The sequence below is a fragment of the Eretmochelys imbricata genome, chromosome 2, assembly GCF_965152235.1.
Source record: "Eretmochelys imbricata isolate rEreImb1 chromosome 2, rEreImb1.hap1, whole genome shotgun sequence".
NCBI lineage: Eukaryota > Metazoa > Chordata > Testudines > Cheloniidae > Eretmochelys > Eretmochelys imbricata.
In genome coordinates this window covers 161,526,761-161,547,588 of record NC_135573.1, presented here as the reverse complement: position 1 = coordinate 161,547,588, position 20,828 = coordinate 161,526,761, and the positions used below count along the sequence as shown (strand labels likewise).

General features: G+C 43.1%; 1 protein-coding gene across 3 annotated transcripts in view; it reads right to left on the bottom strand.

Moving 5' to 3' along the window:
• The window catches only part of GALNT1 (polypeptide N-acetylgalactosaminyltransferase 1), a 198,710-nt gene that overhangs the window by 99,101 nt on the left and 78,781 nt on the right, over positions 1-20,828 (bottom strand). For all 3 annotated transcript variants that reach the window (XM_077810928.1, XM_077810927.1, XM_077810929.1), the window contains one exon: positions 16,753-16,927. In XM_077810928.1, coding sequence (XP_077667054.1) covers positions 16,753-16,927 — 175 coding nt within the window. The remainder of the gene's footprint in view (positions 1-16,752; positions 16,928-20,828) is intronic.

Here is a 20,828-nt window from a genome sequence, read left to right as displayed (position 1 = left end):
ACATGAGGACAGTAACAGTTACTTCCCTAACCCCAGGATTATCCCCTGGCCAAATTTCAATGATGGTACTAGAGCTCCTCCCGAATAATGGAATGTTTTAGGCAGCACATCCCCTATTAAAATGCTGTTTATATTAGTGAAAAAAATTACAAAATTGAAAAACCTTTGGTATGGAAATATAATGGAGCTTAGTTGGGATACAGATTACAGTATCCTTACATTTGCAATAAAGTAATTATTTTCCACTGTCCATGAAGTTAAGAGCTCAATTTAAAGTATGATTGCTATAGAAGAAAATCTTATTCTTAACTTGAAAATGTGTGTTAAATTCTGGTTTAATCTTTCCTGGATATTGACAGACTCTTGAAACTTTTACAGACAAGTCCATTATTTAACAATAACCTTGACACTAACTCTGTATTCAGAAAACACCCTAGAAATCACCAAAAGGCAATCCATGCACTGGAATAAAAATTGACAATTATCCTGTAGTATCAATATGGCTAAAAGGACTAAAAACAAAACACCAGAGCAAAGTGGGACCTTTTAAGTACCAAAAATTGCTGGACTTCCTTCAAACATATACACAACATATAGCCACAGTTTTAATTTATGGCAGCATAAAAAACATTGCCAAAAAGTCTATATCAGAGCCTTCCACTACTTCTGAAAAGAACTTCATCTTCAGAGTTTTGGATTGTAGCCATTTATGCTAAACAGGGGTCTTAATTTATACGATTCACATCAAAATCTATCCTTAATCTTTCAACCGGCACCTGAATACAGACAAAACCTTCAAAAACGTTTCCACACATTTTAATCCGACCTGCTAAATTCTCTGCCATCATTAGTATTTCATAATTTACCTGACATCAAGAGTATGAAATTTTCCTTTCGTCTTATTTCAAAGATTTGGATAGAAGAAAGGTCGCATAATCTCATGAACCAAGTAGAAATCTTCTTTAAACCCTGGAAACAAAATCCAAAATGGTCCTTAAAACCATTGTGGTTACAGAATTCAAGCAGAATTTCACAAAAGGAAAGTGGCAATTTACTAGCTTTCTTGGCATAACAAATTGCTCCTAGCAAAGCATTTTTTGATAGAAACATAGAAGGATTATCTTCTCCAAATGGCTGAAACTATACTTTTTAAGCCTCCCTTGCCAAATGTATTTCTCATTTCTCAAATCTCAATTAAGGAAAACAGGATATGTGACGGCTCGGACCGAAGTGGATGATTATAGTGTCTGAGGATGAGAAGTTATTAAAAAAAATTTAAACCTACTCTGCTTTGGCTTACAGTGGCAACCTAATTTTTAAAGTATTAATTTTTTTTTTTTTATAAGAAAAACAAGATTTATACCTTCTGCTTTTTGGGGGAAATAAATATTAAACTCACACCAACAAGAAAACTTAAGCCAGATTCTGCAAGAGGCTCAAAATACCCTATGCATTTTGTCTAATATGGAAATATCTTCGAAGAGCCTCCTGCTCTTGACAGTAAGACCAGATGAAAAAAGGTTCCGACACTGAAAAAGAAAGCCCTTGATCAGATGCTTTCAGATTTTTAGCATTACTATAGTCATTGCATCAACTGCAATTTTCTTTAGTCTACTTATCAAATAGCAATATAAGTATGACTTCAGATTCTTAGCTGGCTGAACTTTCAAACTAGCAACTTCAAACAAAGGAGTATCCACTGCTTTTTCCTAAACTTGGTGCAAAGTCTTCTCAAAACCTTCATGATAATGATGGCACTATTTAGAGCTGACGGGAAAGAATGGTAGGCTTTTAGTTCCTTCTCTGAATGATCTCCTTTTACATTAGTAAAATCTGAATAGAACAATTAAATATATCCTGAAAGTATACAAAAATTCTGGTAATTTATGGATCTAATCAAGTCTCTATGCCCAATTGGCATACTGTGTCAAATGTAAACAAATGAGGTATCATTAGTGGCTGGGACACCTCTATATCCATATTCTCCACGTTTGAATATACAGGTATTTATACTATGGTCTTGACACAAGGATTTATGATGCTGCCTTAAATCATTAAGAAGACAAATTGATGGAGTTATGGGATGAGGGATAAGCGTGCAGCTTCAAAACACTCAAGTACAGGAGTAAGTCTAAATTATTTAAAATGCTGTCTGTAAAAGTAGTACCTTTACATATTCTCTGATGTGCTAACTTATCAGTCTTGGTTTCAATATACCTACTTAAGTAACTTAAGTCAGGAAAAATAAAGTTTGAGAAAAGCATGCAAGTCGGATTCTCTCTGCCAAATTAAATTATGATTCAAACAAGCAGCTTCTAATATAGAGCAACTGCTATTAGATGCAAATCCATTTAGGATCTGAAGAGTTAACTTCAGTATGAGCTCATGTGTAAGCATACAATATTTCGGGCAGGTCTACACTTACAACGCTTCAGCTGCACCATTGCAACTCTTCAGGGAAGACGCTACAATGCCGATGGGAGATCTCCTCCCATCACCGTAGTTAATCCACCTCCATAAGAAGCTCTTCCATTGACATAGTGCTGTCTACACTGGGGGTTAGGTCAGTATAACTGTGTCACTCAGGAGTGTGGATTTTTCATACCCCAAGTTACGCAGTTATACCGATGTAAGTTTACAGTGAAGACCTGGCCTTCATATTGTAAGACAGATAGGCAGGAAGTTTTATAAGGTAATTTCTTGTAAATAAGATTTCAGCAGAGCAAATGAAATATGTTATATTAAGCCTTTTGAAAATGTCCCTTGTACCCAAGTCCCAAGCTACAAATAGTCTTGTGCGGGTCAAGGGGATGAGAGAGAAAGAAGCCATTCCCACAGTGAACCCACATAAAGCAGTCTTTCACAAAGCTGCAAATTCTGCCATTCCAACTCTTTTGGCAATATTCTGCAGAACCTATCAGTTTAAAAAATTATATATATTTTCTAGCCCCTCTTGGTTGTGAAGGTAATCTTGAAAACATGAACTGAGTGCACACCAATGCAGTTTTTTCTGCAAAGAACCTGCAATAATATCCGAGTTGTAAACTGCCCCACTCACTGCAATGGTTTAGCTCAATCTTCAGATAAATATGCATGTCAGCACTTTATTTTACTGTTGATAATTTTGGCACAAATATTTACCATTTATAGCGCAGTAGCACCTACAGGCCAATATCTTATTGTGTTAACTTCTACACAAAATATGGTGACAATTCCTTCCTCAAAGAGCAGATATCCCCAGATGAACTGCTTATCCTATGATTCCAAACTGCCTCCCCTCCTCCTCAGGAACCAACATTTCTAATTTTACACTACGCAGCTGCCATACCTTCCATCTAATCCAGAAAAAAAAACTAGTTACTTACCTGTAATTGTAACTGTTGTTCTTTGAGATGTGGGCAAAGACCTGTAACTCAGGTGTGTGTGTGCGCCCAGTGCACCAAAGTTAGAGAATTTTGCTTAGCAGTACCCACAGGTGTGGTGCTTGCATACCTCCCTTCACAGTCCCTGCCATGGCTTTATAAGGGCAGCACCACCCTGGCTCCCATCAGTTCCTTCTCAACCAGGGACTGCTGTGCAGTCAGGCCCCTCCAAAGAGTCCTGGAGCAGGTACAGTCTGGGATTACTTGGCCCAACTCAAATTACTAACCAAGGCCTGATAATTCAAACTGTAGTACAGAGTCAAGAATCAGGCACACAATTTTTACAAAGACAGATGGCATAAAATTACCTCAGGCAGAGTTAGGAATAAAACCTGGTTTCTAGTACAACATCCAGATTTTATGCACTAAACTACATGGCCCTACAGACTGAACATGTCAAAAAGACGTTTTGTGTATACATTAGACACTTGTTAGTAGCAACATATCAGCGTCCTTTTGCTATGTTGATCCTAAGTGGCTATTGCTGTTATGGGGAGCGTCTGACCAAAGATGCATGAAGAGTGTTTTGGAAGGGGGGGAAGGAGATGGGGGAGGGGGTGGGATGGGGGAACCCCAAGTTTGTGGGGAATTGGGCAGGGGAACCCTGGGTTTGGCAGGGGTGCCCCCAGTGAGCAAAAACAGCTGAGTGAGCCCAGCTGCCAGGGACAGGCTAAGCTGGCAGCTTCATGCTCCATCCCAGCAAGGGATGGATGGCTGGGGAGAGTACCACATGCAGTCTGCAATGGAGGGGGGCAGGGGAAAGGGGAGAAAATGGCTCCTAGCAACAACAGCAGAGATGGGAGGGCATGAGGGGGACAGGTCAGTGCCTTGCGGATTCAGGTCTCCTGACCACCCACTGCAAAAAAAAGCACGCACACATCCTGCCAGCAGCAACCAAGATGGAAGGGACAGCTCAGTGCACCGGGGGAAGAGGGGGTGTCCCCCGATACGCCACACTGCAAAACAGAAAAAACCCCGCCCCCGGCAAGCCAGATGCTAAGGAAAGGAGGAGGAAACCTTCCAGCTGTGCCTCTGCTGCTCCTCCAAGCCCAGCTCCCTGCCTTTCACCCCCACTTAAAAACCCTCTCTTACAGACCCTCCCTCCCACACATGCTCTCCATGCAGATTCTGTCAGGCAGGCCCTGAGCTGCACCGAAGGGCCAGGGTCTGGAGGGGAATGGAAAGATGCAGTTGGGGTGGGAGGCGGCAACACCCCTACATATTCCCCCCCCTCCCCCCCGCATCTCTGCCCCTGGACGTGACATCACAATATCACAAATGTTGCTTTTACGCGGTGGCTATGTTGCTGTTACCGAATGGACAATTCACAGTAGGGAAAGTGTTCCCAGGGGAAACGGTGCTCTTAAGTGTCAGTTGCTCTTACAATGTGTTGCTGCAAACAAGCATCTACTGTACTTTTTCTAATCACTGCACCACTCTCCTCTGCCAAAGCCAAAGATAAAGCCCAGTATTCATGACTGACAACAGAACACTGGAAAACAAACAGCTGTATATCCCGTTGGCAAAGTATGAGTCAACTCCCTCTCTAGCAGTTGGTCCACACTAGTAACAGCAGTTATTCCTGTAGCTCAAATGGCAGAGGCCTGAGTTGGGAATCTGAAGGTCTATAAATCAAATCATTCATGGCTGCATAAAGTAAAAAAAGAATTTCCATTGTTTTAAAAAATTGATTCAATTCATACAGAGAGAAAACATGTTTTTAACAATAACACTTGTTTTAAATAACTTATAAATCACGTGTGTGTAGAAACTAGATTTTTCACATTTCAGTCATTTGTGACCTATTTGAATGGAGGAGCATTCCAAGGACTTTTCACAACGGGGGAGGAATGTCACTATCCCTAGTGTAGGCTAGGGTAATATCCTTACACAAGCTTATAAAAGCAGGAAATTGTTCTCTACTGGAAGCTGGGAAGGAAGAATAAAAGTAGGTCCCATGGGAGGTACAAATGGGATCGGTACCAGGAAGCTGGTACCAAGAAGTGTTCTCGAAGGGCTGGTACCAAGATAGAAACCAAGTAAGTCTCAATACCACTGAGGGAAGATCAGCTGGTACAGTGAAAGACTCCAGCACCCAGGGGGAGAGGTTACTGATGCTCAGGTGGTCAGTACTGTCCCAGAACATGCTCTGGTACCAGAAATGATGAGGTATTTCCCCGTACCAAGGGCGATGGAGAGCTAATCAGGACTGTTCTCTTGAGCTGATCTAGGTTATTGGTCTTAGATTTCTCAGTCAGATGGATCTAAGCTCCTCTTAGTCTTTTGCCCTACTCTGCTCCAGGGAAAGTATAATGATGCCAAGATCTACCTTCTCTGGCAGGGTCTGAACTGGGGAACCTGGACTGAAGCCAGGTGGGATGATGTCCTGAGGACTATGCCAATCTTGAATCCTTTTCTTGGTATCAGTAGTCAGCACTTGGGGAATGGAGTCTCTACTCCCAGAGCAGTGTGGAAGTCAGATTTATGGATCTGGGGCCATTGTGTTTAGTCAAGGGAAGGCCTTTCAGAGTCTGAGGTAAATGTCATGAACCACCCTAACAGGAACAATTTGAGATGAAATTCCCTCAACTTTCTGCAGTTCTTTTAACAAGAGAAGAACTGCAGTCAACCAAATATCTGGGATATGAGACTCAAGCAGAAAAGGCATCTGTTGTGGCCATCAATTAAGGTGACTGGCCTGTCACAAGAGGGACAGGGCTTGAACACCAAGGTCTTAGTTTCCACCATGAAAGCGATGAGGCACAAATGCCTGAGGAGATTCGCTGGGTAGAAAAAAAAGGAGGGGGGGAAATGCTGCTAATGGGCAGAAAAAAAACCCTATTAAACACTATTACTGTTATTTACAAAAACCTTTCTGACTAGCATTAGCAGACACTGGAGTTCTGACTTGCTGTCATGGGCAGTAAGAGGAATATATGCTGAGAAGTCTGAACTTCATTTAATCCATCGTTTCAAAATCTAATACTATAACTTTGAAGTAAAGTAATATTTATCCATGTTCTTACATCTTTGCTTTCCTTTTTCACAAAAAAAACTGGTTCTCAATATGAACTATTTGTGCAGTCTCAGAGCGCAAAAAGACCTATAATATATAGAGCTACTCAAAAAAAAAATCTCACATTTCAGATTAAGTCAAAGTACAAGTGATTTAGCAATACAAATCCACATTTTAGCCATTGCAAATTAGAAGTAGTTGTGTAACATACTCAGACATTTTAGCAATATTTTAGCAGAAATTAAAGCCTCAATTTCCATTACACTAATTTACTCCTGTGGGAATTCTGCACCACAGAACAATGCAGAATTTTGCAGAAATTAATGTTGGATGTGCAGGATTTCCTTTCCCCCCACAGAAAGGGGCTGCAGAGATGTTGGCCGCCGGACCCAGCAGAGCCCAGCTCGTATATAGAAGACAAGGCCAAGGCGGTGTGGGCACTAACGGAGCAGCTGTAGTTCCAAGCACACCCTGAAGGAAGGAGGGGGCAGGCACGCAGGAAACTATGTGCCAGACTGGGACCCAGCATCAGGCTGTTTCTCTCTGGATTCCTGAACTCTAGGAGGGTAGGAGTTGTGAATGTCTGGGCCGGGGGGAGCCCCATGGCTGGCCTCTGGGGGGACACTGTGTGAGTATCTGGGCTGGGGGGGAGAGGGGGATGCTGCGGCTGGACTCAAGGAGGGGATGGGGTATGAGCGTCTGGCCCCCCCAACTGAGCTCTGGGGGGGAAGGGACAGAGAAGCAGGAACTGGGTTGTCTTAGAGGTTTCTTTAACTCTCTACTCTTGGGGGAATTTCTGTGTGTGACTGTATTGTTACAGACATACTTGCTGGCAGGTATTTTGAAATAAATTACCAAAATAAATGAAACAGGCATGATTATATAGTGTTATTTTGACAATAAAATTGGCAAATTTTGCACAATTTTAAAATACTGTGTGCAGAATATTTAATTTTTTGGCACAAAATTCTCCCAGGAGTAACTATTTCACAACCAAATGTCCAGCTATTATTTTTAAATTTTATCTTTGTTAGGTACATTATGCTACAAATATCACATCTGAAATGGTGTGTAGAAATATATAACACTGGGAAAAAATGTGTGAATGCTTTAAACCCTTTCCAAACTCACTTATCCTTCTAAAATACAACCACCATCATTACTGTACAAAAAACAGCCAGGTACAAAGACTACTACACATCAGTTAAAGCAAAACAAGTCTAGTTACTGCACAAGATACATAACTTTACATGTTTAACTCAAAATTCACTGTCTTTTCACAGTATGTTTTACCATGCTAACATTTAAATTTAAATTTGAGTTTCCTTTTGTTTTATGTTTTTAACAGCACAGTAAAAAGGCCTATGTGACAGCTTATTACATCCACAAAACAGTACCATCCGTTTGCATAATTTTGCTAGACACTGTCAAACATGTCATTATGGGGTCCTTAATCACCTTATTGCACTACTGGAGCATCACAATATGAATGCAAAATGAGTAGTTCAAGGAAGTGCCTATGAATATCCAGAAAAACTTAAAGGATTAATAAGGTTAAATAATACACTACACTGTATCAGACCATCAAGTCCAGAATCCTACAGCAAAATACAGAATCTTAAGCAAAAAAGCCCACAGATATGCCATGCTAATTATGCAATGCCACACAAGGAAGAAAAAATTCATTTTAAATTTTGTAGGTCAAAATATGCTTTTAAGGCTGGTATTTGATTGCCCTTATTGTCCTATTTTGCATAATTAAGAAACTACCTTGCCTACTATTGGTTAATTTAGATTATCTTTACCTACAAAATATGACTATCAAATGGCTAAGTAAATAGTCTTACACCTGCACACAATTCATTTACAGTTAAGCGCAAAGATGAGAAATTAAAAGTAATTGCACCCTCAAACTGGTATAATTAAAGACAATTTTTCAAAGCAATAGTGAGGTCAGTAAGCATTAAAAAGTGGTTCTATTTTACTTTTCTTGTGAATCTCAAAGCATAACATCACTTGAGTTGGAACAGAACTTCAATCAATTCTTAACTTCCAAATGAGGCAACTGTTTCTGAATTTTTCTCTTCCATTTTTCTCTCCAGCAAGAAAGTTCTAGAAACCAACGTATCAAACTTAGATCAAAGAAAAGCAATCGTAGATCACTTGCCCTCAACAATAATCTTTAAACAAACAAACAAAAAAACCCCCAAAATAACCCCACAACTTTTGAGCCCTTTACAACTAAAACCAATCTGGAACATTACAGAATTAACCAAAAGTCTTATACACTGTACCACAAAGACGCTCTCCCTATTCAAATAGCGTATGCTATCAGGGCTATAGCCTACAAATGAATCCAAATAGCTGGAACCATATGCCTGGACAGATCCATTTACAAGAGATAGCCATAAGGATATAAGTGACACATTGCAGAGAGAAGAAAGGAGGATACAATTAAATATATGCAAACTTATATACACATACATAAAACTGAAAAATCTGTGCCACTTTCAAGAAATAAAGGTCCCTCTATCATACTAAAAATACAGTCAAATAGTAATAAGTAAACAAATAACTGCAGTGTTTATCATGAAGGAATTAATCTAAATGTAAATTCATAACCCACCTCAAAATTTATTCAAAGTTAATTATGAACCCATATCATTCAAAGAACAGATCTAGATACAAAGGCTTAAAGTTGATCACATTACCCTGATAGAAAACACATCACCTTCTCCAATACTACATACCCACAGACTCCAAGTTACTTTTGATGTAGTATTACTTTAAAATATAGAACTACAATTTTACAGAGAAAAATGGTCATCCCTCATAACCCCTGATTACATCCTTTAGGGTAGCAGGATAGGAGGAGGAATAGATCAGTCTAGCAGCTGGACTCTGAATCAGCAGCAGCCCCAGAGGAGCTTCCAGAGAACAGAATTGAAAAGAATGCAGGCAACTGACTGGGAATAAAGTTACTTCATGAGCTCTGCACACCTGAAAGTCCCTCCCATCAAGTGATCAGGGAAACTCCAAGAGAGCCATCTTATGATCTTTAAGAAGCTACAATTTTATTTCAGTCACTGTTAACTGAAAAATGAATATGAAAGGGTCAATATTATAGCTCAGTGGTTTGAGCATTGGCCTGCTAAACCCAGGGTTGTGAGTTCAATCCTTGAGGGGGCCATTTAGGGATCTGGGGCAAAAATTGGGGATTGGTCCTGCTTCAAGCAGGGGGTTGGACTAGATGACCTCCTGAGGTCCCTTCCAACCCTAACCTTCTATGGTTCTATGATTATGCAAGCAACTTCAAATGTAGTAAAACCAGATGGACACTAGAGAACTATAGGGAACCTAAACAAAAATGTGTATCAATTACATTAAGCATATTATTTCTTGTTAAATGGTTTTTCCCTATATAAAATGAAAAATTTAGTTTAGTTCATTATAAATATGAAACCTCTGACTTCTTCAAACAAGTAATTGTCTCTTGAGATTTACAAGACCTGATCAAAATATCTTTATTTTCCAGGGTCGAATTATTTAAATCAATTTTAATCATGTCCTATGTTTGTACTTTGTTTTTTCCCCTAAAGAAAGGGTGATTCTCACTGGCTGTTATAACCATTAAAATGTTGCTTTGCAACCAAATATAGCATTTACAATAAATTTGGTACTACTTTTTGATAGATACACTAGATCTATACACAATTATTAAAGAAATTATGTAGCTTAAGATTCATAGATATTAAGGTCAGAAGGGACCATTATGATCATCTAGTCTGACCTCCTGCACAATGCAGGCCACAGGATCTCACCCACCCACTCCTGCGATAAACCTCTCACCTATGTCTGAGCTATTGAAGTCCTCAAATCATGGTTTAAAGACTTCAAGGAGCAAAGAATCCTCCAAGAAGTGACCCGTGCCTCATGCTACAGAGGAAGGCGAAAAATCTGCAGGGCCTCTTCGAATCTGCCCTGGAGGAAAATTCCTTCCCAACCCCAAATATGGTGATCAGCTGAACTCTGAGCATATGGGTAAGATTCACCAGTCAGATACCCAGGAAAGAATTCTCTGTAGTAACTCAGATCCCACCCCATCTAACATCCCATCACAGGCCATTGAGCCTATTTACCATGAATATTTAAAGATCAATTAATTGCCAAAATCATGTTATCCCAACATAACATCCATTTATTCAAATAATTTTTACATTAAGTTAAAAAGTGCATCACTGACCATTTTCTATTTATTAAATTAATTTTTTCTCGTGGTTTGGGTCAAGCTGCTTTTGGATGGAAACAAATTCAATTAAAAATGCACAAAAACAGCATTCTAAATTAGTATAATAAAATTACATTAAATGTGCTGGATACATAAAAATTGATCAAAACATTTTGTATTTAAAAACTGATTTATTAAACAAAGGAAGTATATGTAGTTAGCAAACTGAAATGATTGTTTCTGGTCATCATATGCTTCAAGATTTTAGAAAAGACTGTTACCTTTTCCGTAATTGGTATTCTTTGAGCTGTGTTGCTCATGTCCATTTCATATCAGGTGTGCGTGCTCACCATATGCACTGGTGCCGGACGTTTTTCCCTCAGCAGTATCCATAGGGGACTGGCTCTTTGGAGCCCCCTGAAGTGGTGTCTGCATGGCGCAGTAAAAGGGGCGCCACCTGTTCCCCCGCACCGTCAGTTCCTTCTTTCCAGAAACTCAGAGTGGAGGACGACGGGTCATGGAATGGGAATTAGTAACACATCTCAAAGAATACCAGTTACGGAAAAGGTAACTTTCTTCTCTTCGAGTACTTGCTCATGTCCATTCCATGTTAGGGAACTCCAAAGCAGTACCCCTGGAGGGGATAAGAGTTCATGGACGCGTAGATTGCAACACAGCTCTGCTGAACCCAGTGTTGTTCCTGGCCTGCTGAGTGATGGCACAAGGAGCTGAAATTTTGTGGACAGAGGACCACATTGCAGCTTTACAGATGTTCTGGACAGTGATGTGTGCCAGGAAGGCTGCCGAAGACACCTGCGCTCTCATTGAATGGGCTCTGCCAATCGGTGGCAGCAGAACCCCTACCAGGTCGTAACAGGTCCTCATGCATGAAGTAATCCAATTGGAAATCCTCTGCGAGGACACCAGGTGACCTTTCAATCTATTTGGTGTAGCGATGAAGAGTTGGATTGATTTGTGGAAAAGTTTGGTATGTGCCAAGTAAAAAGCCAAGGCCCTTGGGGTGTCCAGGACTTCTCTTCACTGGTCTTGTGCAGTTTGGGACAGAACACCGGGAGGAAGATGTTCATATGGAAGGTGGAGACCACCTTCGGCAGGAAGGCCGGGTGGGGCTGCAACTGAACCTTATCTTTGTAGAAGACCGTGTACGGAGGCTCTGAGGTCAAGGCTTTAATTTCAGAGACCTCTCTCAACGATGTCACCATCACGAGGAATGCGACCTTCCATGACAGGTGGGAAAAAGAGCAGGATCTCACTGTGGGATGGGAGCCCGTACCTGTAGCAAAAGTCTCTTAAGTCCTCTCAGGAACATGGGAAAACACCATCTCTCCTTGGATCAGCACGTGAAAAGCAGAGATGGCCACCAGATGCACTCTAATGGAAGCGTGTGCCAGGCCGTGGTTCCTCAAGTGGAGCAGGTAGTCCAGGACAGCATGTATGGAGGAACGTGAGGGAGAGATGCCCTGTTCAGACACCCAGCAGGAAAACCTCGTCCACTTGGCCAGGTAAGTCAGTCTAGCTGAGGGCTTCCTATTTTCCAGGAAGACCTGTTGGACCCCTTCTAAACAGGTCCAGTCCTCCGGGTTCAGCCACACAGCATCCATGCCGAGAGGTGGAGGGACTCAAGGCTGGAGTGTAAGAGCTGACCGTGGTCCTGTGACAGCAAGTCTAGTCAGTTGGGCAGGGTCCAGGGAGGGGCTGCTCTCCGGTTCATGAGCGTGCCAAACCAGTGCTGGCGAGGCCACGCCGGGGCAATCATGATAATCTGTGCCTTGTCTCTCTTGATCTTTGCCAGGGCACTGCTGATGAGCGGAATCTGAGGGAATGCGTACATCAAGCTCCCTGACACCGAGAAGAGGGAGGCATCAGAGAGAGCCCTTGCTCAGACCTTGCCAAGAACAAAACCGGTGGCATTTCCTGTTCTGTCTGGTAGCAAACAGGTGCATTCAGGGAGTTCCCCACCTTTAGGGGGAATCTGCAGGCTGCCTCCGGATGGAGCAACCACTTGTGGTGAGAGAAGAAACGCCTGCTGAGTTGGTCCACCAGCATATTCCTGACGCCAGGAAGGTGACAAGCTTCCAAGTGGATTTTGTGGCTGAAGCAGAAGTCCCAGAGACGGAATGCCTCCTGACAGAGGGCCAACGAGCACGCTCCCCCTTGCCTGTTGATGTAGAACATTGAGGCTGTGTTGTCCGTCAGGACTCATAACACCTTGCCAGACAGGTGAGGCAGGAAGACTCCACACCCCATCCGGACTGCTCGGAACTCTGACGTTTATGTGCAATTGCGCCTCCTCCAGGAAACACATCCCCTGAGTCTGGAGGACACCAAGATGCGCAGCTGAGGTCCGAGGCACACAACATCAACTCGGTGGAGTGAGGAGAGTTGTTGAACAGAACCCCCTCAAGGACTGTCCTGCAATCGGTCCACCATTGCAACAAGGTAATTATCGCCTGGGGAATGGTAACTATCTTTTCCACGAAGTGTTGGGACTGGGAATAAACCGTTCCCAGCCATTGTTGCAGGGGCCGCATCTGGAGCCTGGCATGGTGGACCACATAAGCACACGCGGCCTTGTGGCCTAATAGGTGCAGACAGACCCTGGCTGTCTTCAGAGGGAATGCGGAGACTTCCGCGATGAGGTTTATCAACGTGTGGAACCTCTCCACTGGCAGGAGCACTCTGGCGCAGGTCAAGTCGAGGACTGTTCCGATGAGCTCTATCCTCTGCACTGGCATGAATGTTGACTTTTTGTCATTTACCAGTAGGCCCAGAGAGCAGCACATGGCTTGAAGTACCATGATATCCCTTTGACTTGAAACCAGGAGCTACCCATGACGAACTAGTCGTCGAGGTATGGGTAGATCTGGATACCCTGGTGCCTGGTAAGCTTCTACCACCGACATGCACTTGGTAAACACCCTTGGTGCTGTCACCAGGCCGAATGGGAGGACCGCAAACTGGCAGTGGTGGAGCTCCACCGTAAACCGGAGGAAGTGTCTGCGTCCTTGAAAGATCGCTATGTGGAAGTATGTGTCCTTCAAGTCCAGGGCGGCATACCAGACTCCCAGATCCAGGGAAGGGATAATAGAAGCCATAGAACCCATGTGGAACTTTAGCTTCTTTAGGTACTTGTTGAGGTCTCCCAGGTCCAAGATGGGCCGTAGACCACCCTGGGCCTTTGGGATTAAAAAATACCAGGAATAGAACCCCTTGGTCTTGTACTCGAGAAGAACTTCTTCCACCACTCCCAGCTGTAGCAACCCCTTTACCTCCTGCACTAGGAGACTCTTGTGAGAGGGGTCCCTGAAGAGGGACAGGGAAGGCAGGTGGGAAGGGGGGCGGGAGGGGTGGAAAGGAACTGGAAGGTATAACCCTGCTCCACTGTGCTGAGGACGCAGCGGTCCAGAGTTATAGCAGTCCAGGCAGGGAGGAAAAGGGCTCTTCCAATTCCTCTGCCTGAAGCCCCAGGTTAGAAGCAACCCTCTTCAAAAATTCATGGTGCGCTTTGGCCTCATTTTGAGGAATCGGGTTCGGGGGTCCCACGATAGCCTTGTCTGGCGATGACAAGGACAATGCCAGTGTCGTGGGAGCCTCCACATCCATGGGTGGGGTCCAGCATCTTGCTCCCCTGGGTCCTCCTGGACCTTTGGGCTCTTATCCCCCCCGGAGCATCGAGCATCGGAGGGGAACGGGATACCAAGGCTGTTGGCCTCTCAGACTCCAGACACCGATCGGGCAGCCTAGGAAGCTTGGGAGAACCCATGAAGGGTGCCATGGGACAGATTTCAGTGCTGATAATGTAGTCGGCACCACCAGTACTGGGGCTTGTCGCCAGCTGGAGAAACCAGCGGAGTGGTCAGTACCAGATGACCAGGATCGGGCTGAGCGGTCGCTCCTGTCCAACTGGAGCCGGTCGCTGCATCCCAAAGCCAACCTGCTCGAGCGAGACTGTCTTGGTTGTGCTCTCTGGGACCAACAGTGTTCAGCGGACCTGCGTTGGATACCCAGCTATCCATACCTCTTGCTACTTAACCGGTCCCAGGACGTCCAACGGGACCGGAAGCTACTATGGGCCGGCTGCCGGGAGGATCGTCCTGAGTAGGGCGACCTCTCCTTGAAGACAGTGATGATGGCCCGGCAATTGGCGGTCTCTGGCATCAGATCGGTCCCAGGCCCTTGGAGACGATCGGGGCCAGTCCCAGAGTTCTTGCCAGGTGGCACATGCCTCAAAAGGTCTGTCAATCTACCGGCAAGGTACGACTTGAATCCCTTGATCGGTGCCCCCAGTGTGGGGACCGAAGAGGGCTCTGCTGAGCCTGCCTTTTCAGTCCTGAAGCAGGATAGCTTTGGGTGGGCAAACACTGATGGGAAGTCCCTCTCCATGGGGAACGGTACCGCTGAGGCAGGGATACACAGATAGGTCCCAACTTGGGTTTTCCCCGAGACCGGGGTATCGCAGGAGCCAGTGTGGGCAGCACTGGGAGCATCAGGATTTCTTAAGCCACTTGAAGAGCTTCAGGTGTCGACAGCACCTGAAGCTGGCTACAGCGTGCACCGTTATCTGAGGTTGCAGGTGAAGCATGGGATGGGCTGCATCACTTGATTTGAGCTGGGGCCCAACTTCCCGAAGGGGGTGTTGAGCTGCCTGGCACAGGTCACAGCTCGCCTCCAGCCCTCTCTTTTCCCTTACGGGAGGGAGGAAGATCTTCCACTCACAGTCTTTTTCAGCTTCTCTCGAGGCGTGGACGGCCCTGGCAGAGCACTGCGCACGGAGGTGACTGTGCTCAGTGCAGAGTCAGACCACTGCTCCGGTGCCGGAGTGAATACTGACTCCACTTTCAGAGGGATATCACGCTCCTCCTTCGTTCTAGGTTTGAAGGACTTGCAGATATGGCACTTATGTGCCCTTTGCCTAAGCACCTTAGGCAGCTGGTATGAGGATCACTGATTGGCATAGGCGGTTTGCAGCGATCGCAGGGTGTAAAGCCGGGGGACCAGGGCATGCCTCGTCCCCCGGCTGAGTCCCATTCACGACTAATGAAAGTTGAGAACTACTACTAAGGGTAACTATACACAACTATATTACAGGTTTTCAAAGTTTACAAGAACAGAAAATGAAACTGGTAGCCGAAGCAGCAGATGTTCCAGCACCGTCACTGGCGGCAAGAACGAACTGAGGGTGGGGGGAGCTGGCAGCGCCCCTTATACCATGTGGGCACCACTCAAGGGGGCTCCAGAGCCGGACCCCTATGGACACTGCTGAGGGAAAAACTTCCAGAACCAGCGCATATGGCGAGCACACACACCTAATATGGAATGGACATGAGCAAGCACTCGAAGTACTAGTTGATCCTATCTTCTCTCACACTTAGTTTTTATAGATACTTTTGAAGAAAATAAGCTTTCTTGCTTTTTTAAGTCCCAATCAGTTTCTCAACTCTGAATGAACTGGCCATTGAACAGAACTAGCTGAATAAACTGAAAAGAAGAAAACATTCTCTTTGCACCTGCAAAAGGAAGAGGATCTGGCTACCAAAAGCTTGTTTTGCACTTCAAATGCTGATCCTAGGTGTTTAGCTAATGATTTTCATCAGTTTAGGGGCTTCACTTTCTTTAAAACTTTGATGCACTGCTTAATTATTTTAATAGATTCTAGTAAGTTCAGATTTAAATGATAAGGCAAGCAGTTATATTTTAAATTTAATTTTATATAGGTTTATTTTAAAGAGTAAAAATGTGTTTAAATAAAAATCAGATTTTTAGTAAATTTTTATACACCTTACGTTACCCCCAAAAAGACCAATTTCTTTTCTTGAAAAAGCCTAATAATCGTAACTAACTTCCTGGTTACAATAGTAGTAAATGGAATTTGTTGGCTTTGCTTTTAAGTTGAATTTTACAAATGAACCCCCCAAAACCAAGCAATTCTAACAATCTCTTGTGTCTTACAGCCTTTATATCTTCGCTGATTACCAATATATAAAAGAACAATGGTTACTATGGAGAATTTCTCATGTGTGTTCATTTAAGTAAAGCATGCTTTCAATAGAATAGAAGGTACTTACCCTTCTAACCTGACATCAGGTAATGATCTGTTGAGTGCAATCATTTCACTTGCCATTAAATTAAACTGATTTATTTTAAACATCTCTTTCATTTTTTCTTGATCCTCTTTAGGAATAACAACAGGTTTCCCCATTTCTCCAGGACCTTCGTGTGGCTTCTGTACAGGTTCTGGAACTAACAAAAAAGAAGTCTTAATACTGAACAAATTACCAGGGGTTCTCAAACTTCATTGCACCGCGGTCCCCTTCTGACAACAAAAATGACAACATGACTCCAGGATAGGGGACTGAAGCCTGAGCCCCACCTCCAAGACAGGGGGCCAAAGCCAAAACCCAAGCCCTGTCACCCAGGACTGAAGCCCTTGGGCTTTCACCCCAGGCAGTGGGGCTCAGGCTTTGGCCCCATGTGGTGGTCTCCGGCTTTGGCCCTGAGCCACGGGGCTCAGACATCAGCCCTGGGCCCCAGCAAGTATAATGCCAGCCCTGGCAACCCCATTACAATGGGGTTGTGACCCACTTTGGGGTCCGAACCCAGTTTGAGAACCGCTGGCTCTGAAATTTACTGGAGAAATAAGACTATTGCAAGCACTTCTTGTTTATGTTTTACAAAAGCATATCTAATTTGTTTAATGATGCACTGTTCCATATGAAGCAAGAGCCAAAGTCAGGTGATTTAAAATTTGACATTTTTAAATACTGGAAAAATATAAACTTCTGAGTATTAATATATTTAACAAGAGCAGTTACATCTCACTCTCAGCAGCCAAAAGCACCCATCCTTTTGTCATCACATTTTGTATTGTACATCACTTACTGCATCACAAATCTAACTCAGTTATGGAATAAACCTCTACATATTTCACAGACTTTCCGAAGGGGGGGGGGGAATCAGCGGGGGTTTTATTTCACATCTAGTAACATCCACTTCCACAGAGATTATTAGGTTAGCAAAGAAATTTATTTTTATATAAAAAACTTATTTATTTAAGTGAAGACAAATCCATTTGGACTCAAATTCTGATGTGTAATATACTTTACAATTTGGCATTCTGATAAAAAATGCAATTTGAATTCCAGAACAATCCTCTCTCAATTTTAGGAGAATTTAATTCCACCAGAATTAATCAATTACAAAATGGAAACAATGTGTTAGCTCTAGCCAATCTGTATCAACAAACAAATTTAATATTACTCCTAAGCGAGGCATAGTATTTCTGATACCAATTGTTTGCCAAGTAAAAGACAAAACCAGAAACAGAACATTATTTCATTCTGATGCTTCTGAGAAAGCATTACAAATAACTGATACTAAAAAACAAAACCAACCTATCAAAGTGGCCAGTGTTTCTTTATAAATACTCATTTGGTGATCTTTTTCAAAATTCAAATTTTTTAAAAATACACAAATAATGAAGTTTCCAGACACTTGTTTTTAACTTGACCATTGGAATATATATTGGTCTATGAGTCATCTAGCTATTGAATTATCAGATTAATTTTAATAGAAAATACTATAAATGAACAAAATAATTCAATGTACTCTAACAGAGTATTAACTAATTCCAGTAAGATCAAGGCACCACCCCTTTTTCTCTTCCTACTTCCCAAATATGAAATGTTCCTTAATTTTTGGCTAAGAGAGAATACTATAATCTTACATGAGACCAAAGAGGGAAAAAATAGCTTGTCAAGAGCAAAAACAAAATGCATCCTGTACTCACTGAAAAACTTAGAACTCAAATTATATGAATGTATAAAGAGTAACAAATGAGATATCTTGCACTTATTTCACTGAGTTTTCCAAAGTGACTGCAGGGGGGAAAACTATTAGCAACACCTAAATTCAGTTTGCTAGCATTTCCATTATAAAAGATTTTCAGAGTTTCTTCCTAGAAGCTCAAACATTTCCACTGTTTGCAACAGGCCTTTGAAATTTGGTAGGGTGAATGCTCTGTGACCAAAGGAATACCTTTTCTTTGCACATGAAATTGGTTCAATCTTGGCTGAGATATACTGTTAAAAATTGCCAGTTGGCTAATGTCCCTGGTTCAATGGAATTGACATGTTCCTGCAGAACACTGTGATTCCACCACATCACCATTTTTCAACAGAGAACTGTTCCACTGGAAGATTTTCAATAAGCTCTAATTATAATCAGTCTAATTCTGCTATGTATCACACGACCACTTGCCTCATTCAGTGAACAGTATGGACAGTGCAACCCAAATTCTCCAGTAACATCAATAGGAGCAGCAGTAAAGCAAAGAGAAAGCCTCCTCCCACTGCAGAGATGAAGGTTTAATACATGTTCCCCTCTCCTCCCAAAAAAGTTTCACTGCCAATCAGGGAACAGAACGTTTCAAGGAATTTCAAATGTAATTTGTCCTCTGCACATTTTTTTTTTTAAATAGGCACAGTAATTAAACTTAAAAGAAATTAGTCACATTAAAAGCTCCAAACACAGATTCTGGCCTTAAAATCAGAAGAGCCTCAACACTATTTATTTTATCTTCACTACACACTTATGAGGTAAAATATCATCGCTATTTTACAACTGAAAATTAAGGCATAGAGATTAAGACCGAAGTGGTCAAAGTATCTACAGTAAAATCTGCGTTATCCAGCACTTTACCAACCAGAAAGCTCTATAAACTCGCATTTTGCGGTGGGGGGGGCCCACAGGAGAGGAGGATTGTGGGGTGAGGGCTCTGGGAGGGAGTTTGAGTGCGGGACAGGACTCAGGGGGTTAGGGCATGGGAAGTGTTTTGGGGTGCCAGATCCACATGGTGCTCACTTCAGGCGGCTCCCTGCAAGCGATGACATGTCCCTGCTGATCCCTAGGTGGAGGTGTGGCCAGGTGGTTCTGCACACTGCCTCTGCCCACAGGCACTGCCCCCGCAGCTCCCATTAGCTGCAATAAGTCAATGGTCCTAGGCGGAGGAACAGCCACAGTGGGCTTACGCTGGCTCTGTAGCTCCCATGGGCCAGGGACCGCAGCCATGGGAGCTACGGGCGCAGCGCCTGCAGGCAGATACAACATGCAGAGCCACCTGACTGTATCTCAGCCTAGGAGCAGCAGGGACATGTCGCCTCTTGCGGGAAGCCACCCGAGGAGAGCGCCACCAGGACCTGCCACCTCGAATCCCCTCCCATACCCCAACCCTGTGCTCCTTCCCCCCCTCTTAGTTAACCGGAATTTTTAACTTACTGACACCCTCCATTCCCTCAACATGCTGGATACCAAAGTTTTTACTGTACTAATTTCGAATGCCCCACTTGAGATGCTTAGGACCTGATTTTTCCAAGTACTTCCAGTTTATACATTCTAAGCACAGCTGCCATTGACTTCAATTGTGGTTGTGACTGCTCAGCACTTCTGTATATCAAATCCTATGTGTCTCAAATTGGGCACCCAAAAATGAGCCACACAGTTAGTGGCGACTTCCTAAAAATTTGGTTTAAGGAACTTGTCGAGTTGCACATTGGTAACCCAGTTCTCTGGGGCAGCATTCAACTGCTTAAACCATGAGATCAACCCTTCTCTTCCTGCAGTTTCCTGCCTCATTCACTACTCAACTTCCAAGTTCTGTAACAAACGAGATTGGGGTCCTACAATCAGCTTCCTCCACTACACAATCCTGTTTGGGCACTGTCTATCCTATGCACTGAATAAGGCAGAAGCCTCATGGAGAAAAAAATAAATAGGTGATCATGTAAAGACTGCATGGTAATGCATACATTCCAGGTTTGATTTACAGTTGCATGGACCACCTTAATTTTGATATTTCTTAAGTCTTGGGTGCTTGACTTTGCAACCTAACTTTTAATGGAATCTTTTTCTGTGTAATTACCTAGGTTTTTTTAAAAAAAAAAGTGAAGGAAATTGAAATTCTATCACATGTAATATAACCATATTCAATCCAACCCATCCCCCCCAGTACTGGTCACCTTTAGGGTTGGCAAGTTTAAATCCATAGTATAGACTTCTACCACTAAGCTTATGGAGTAGTTGACAGCAGTCACTGGAAGGGGAATCGCTGGTCGATTTCACAGCTACTTGCTAGACAACAGGGAAA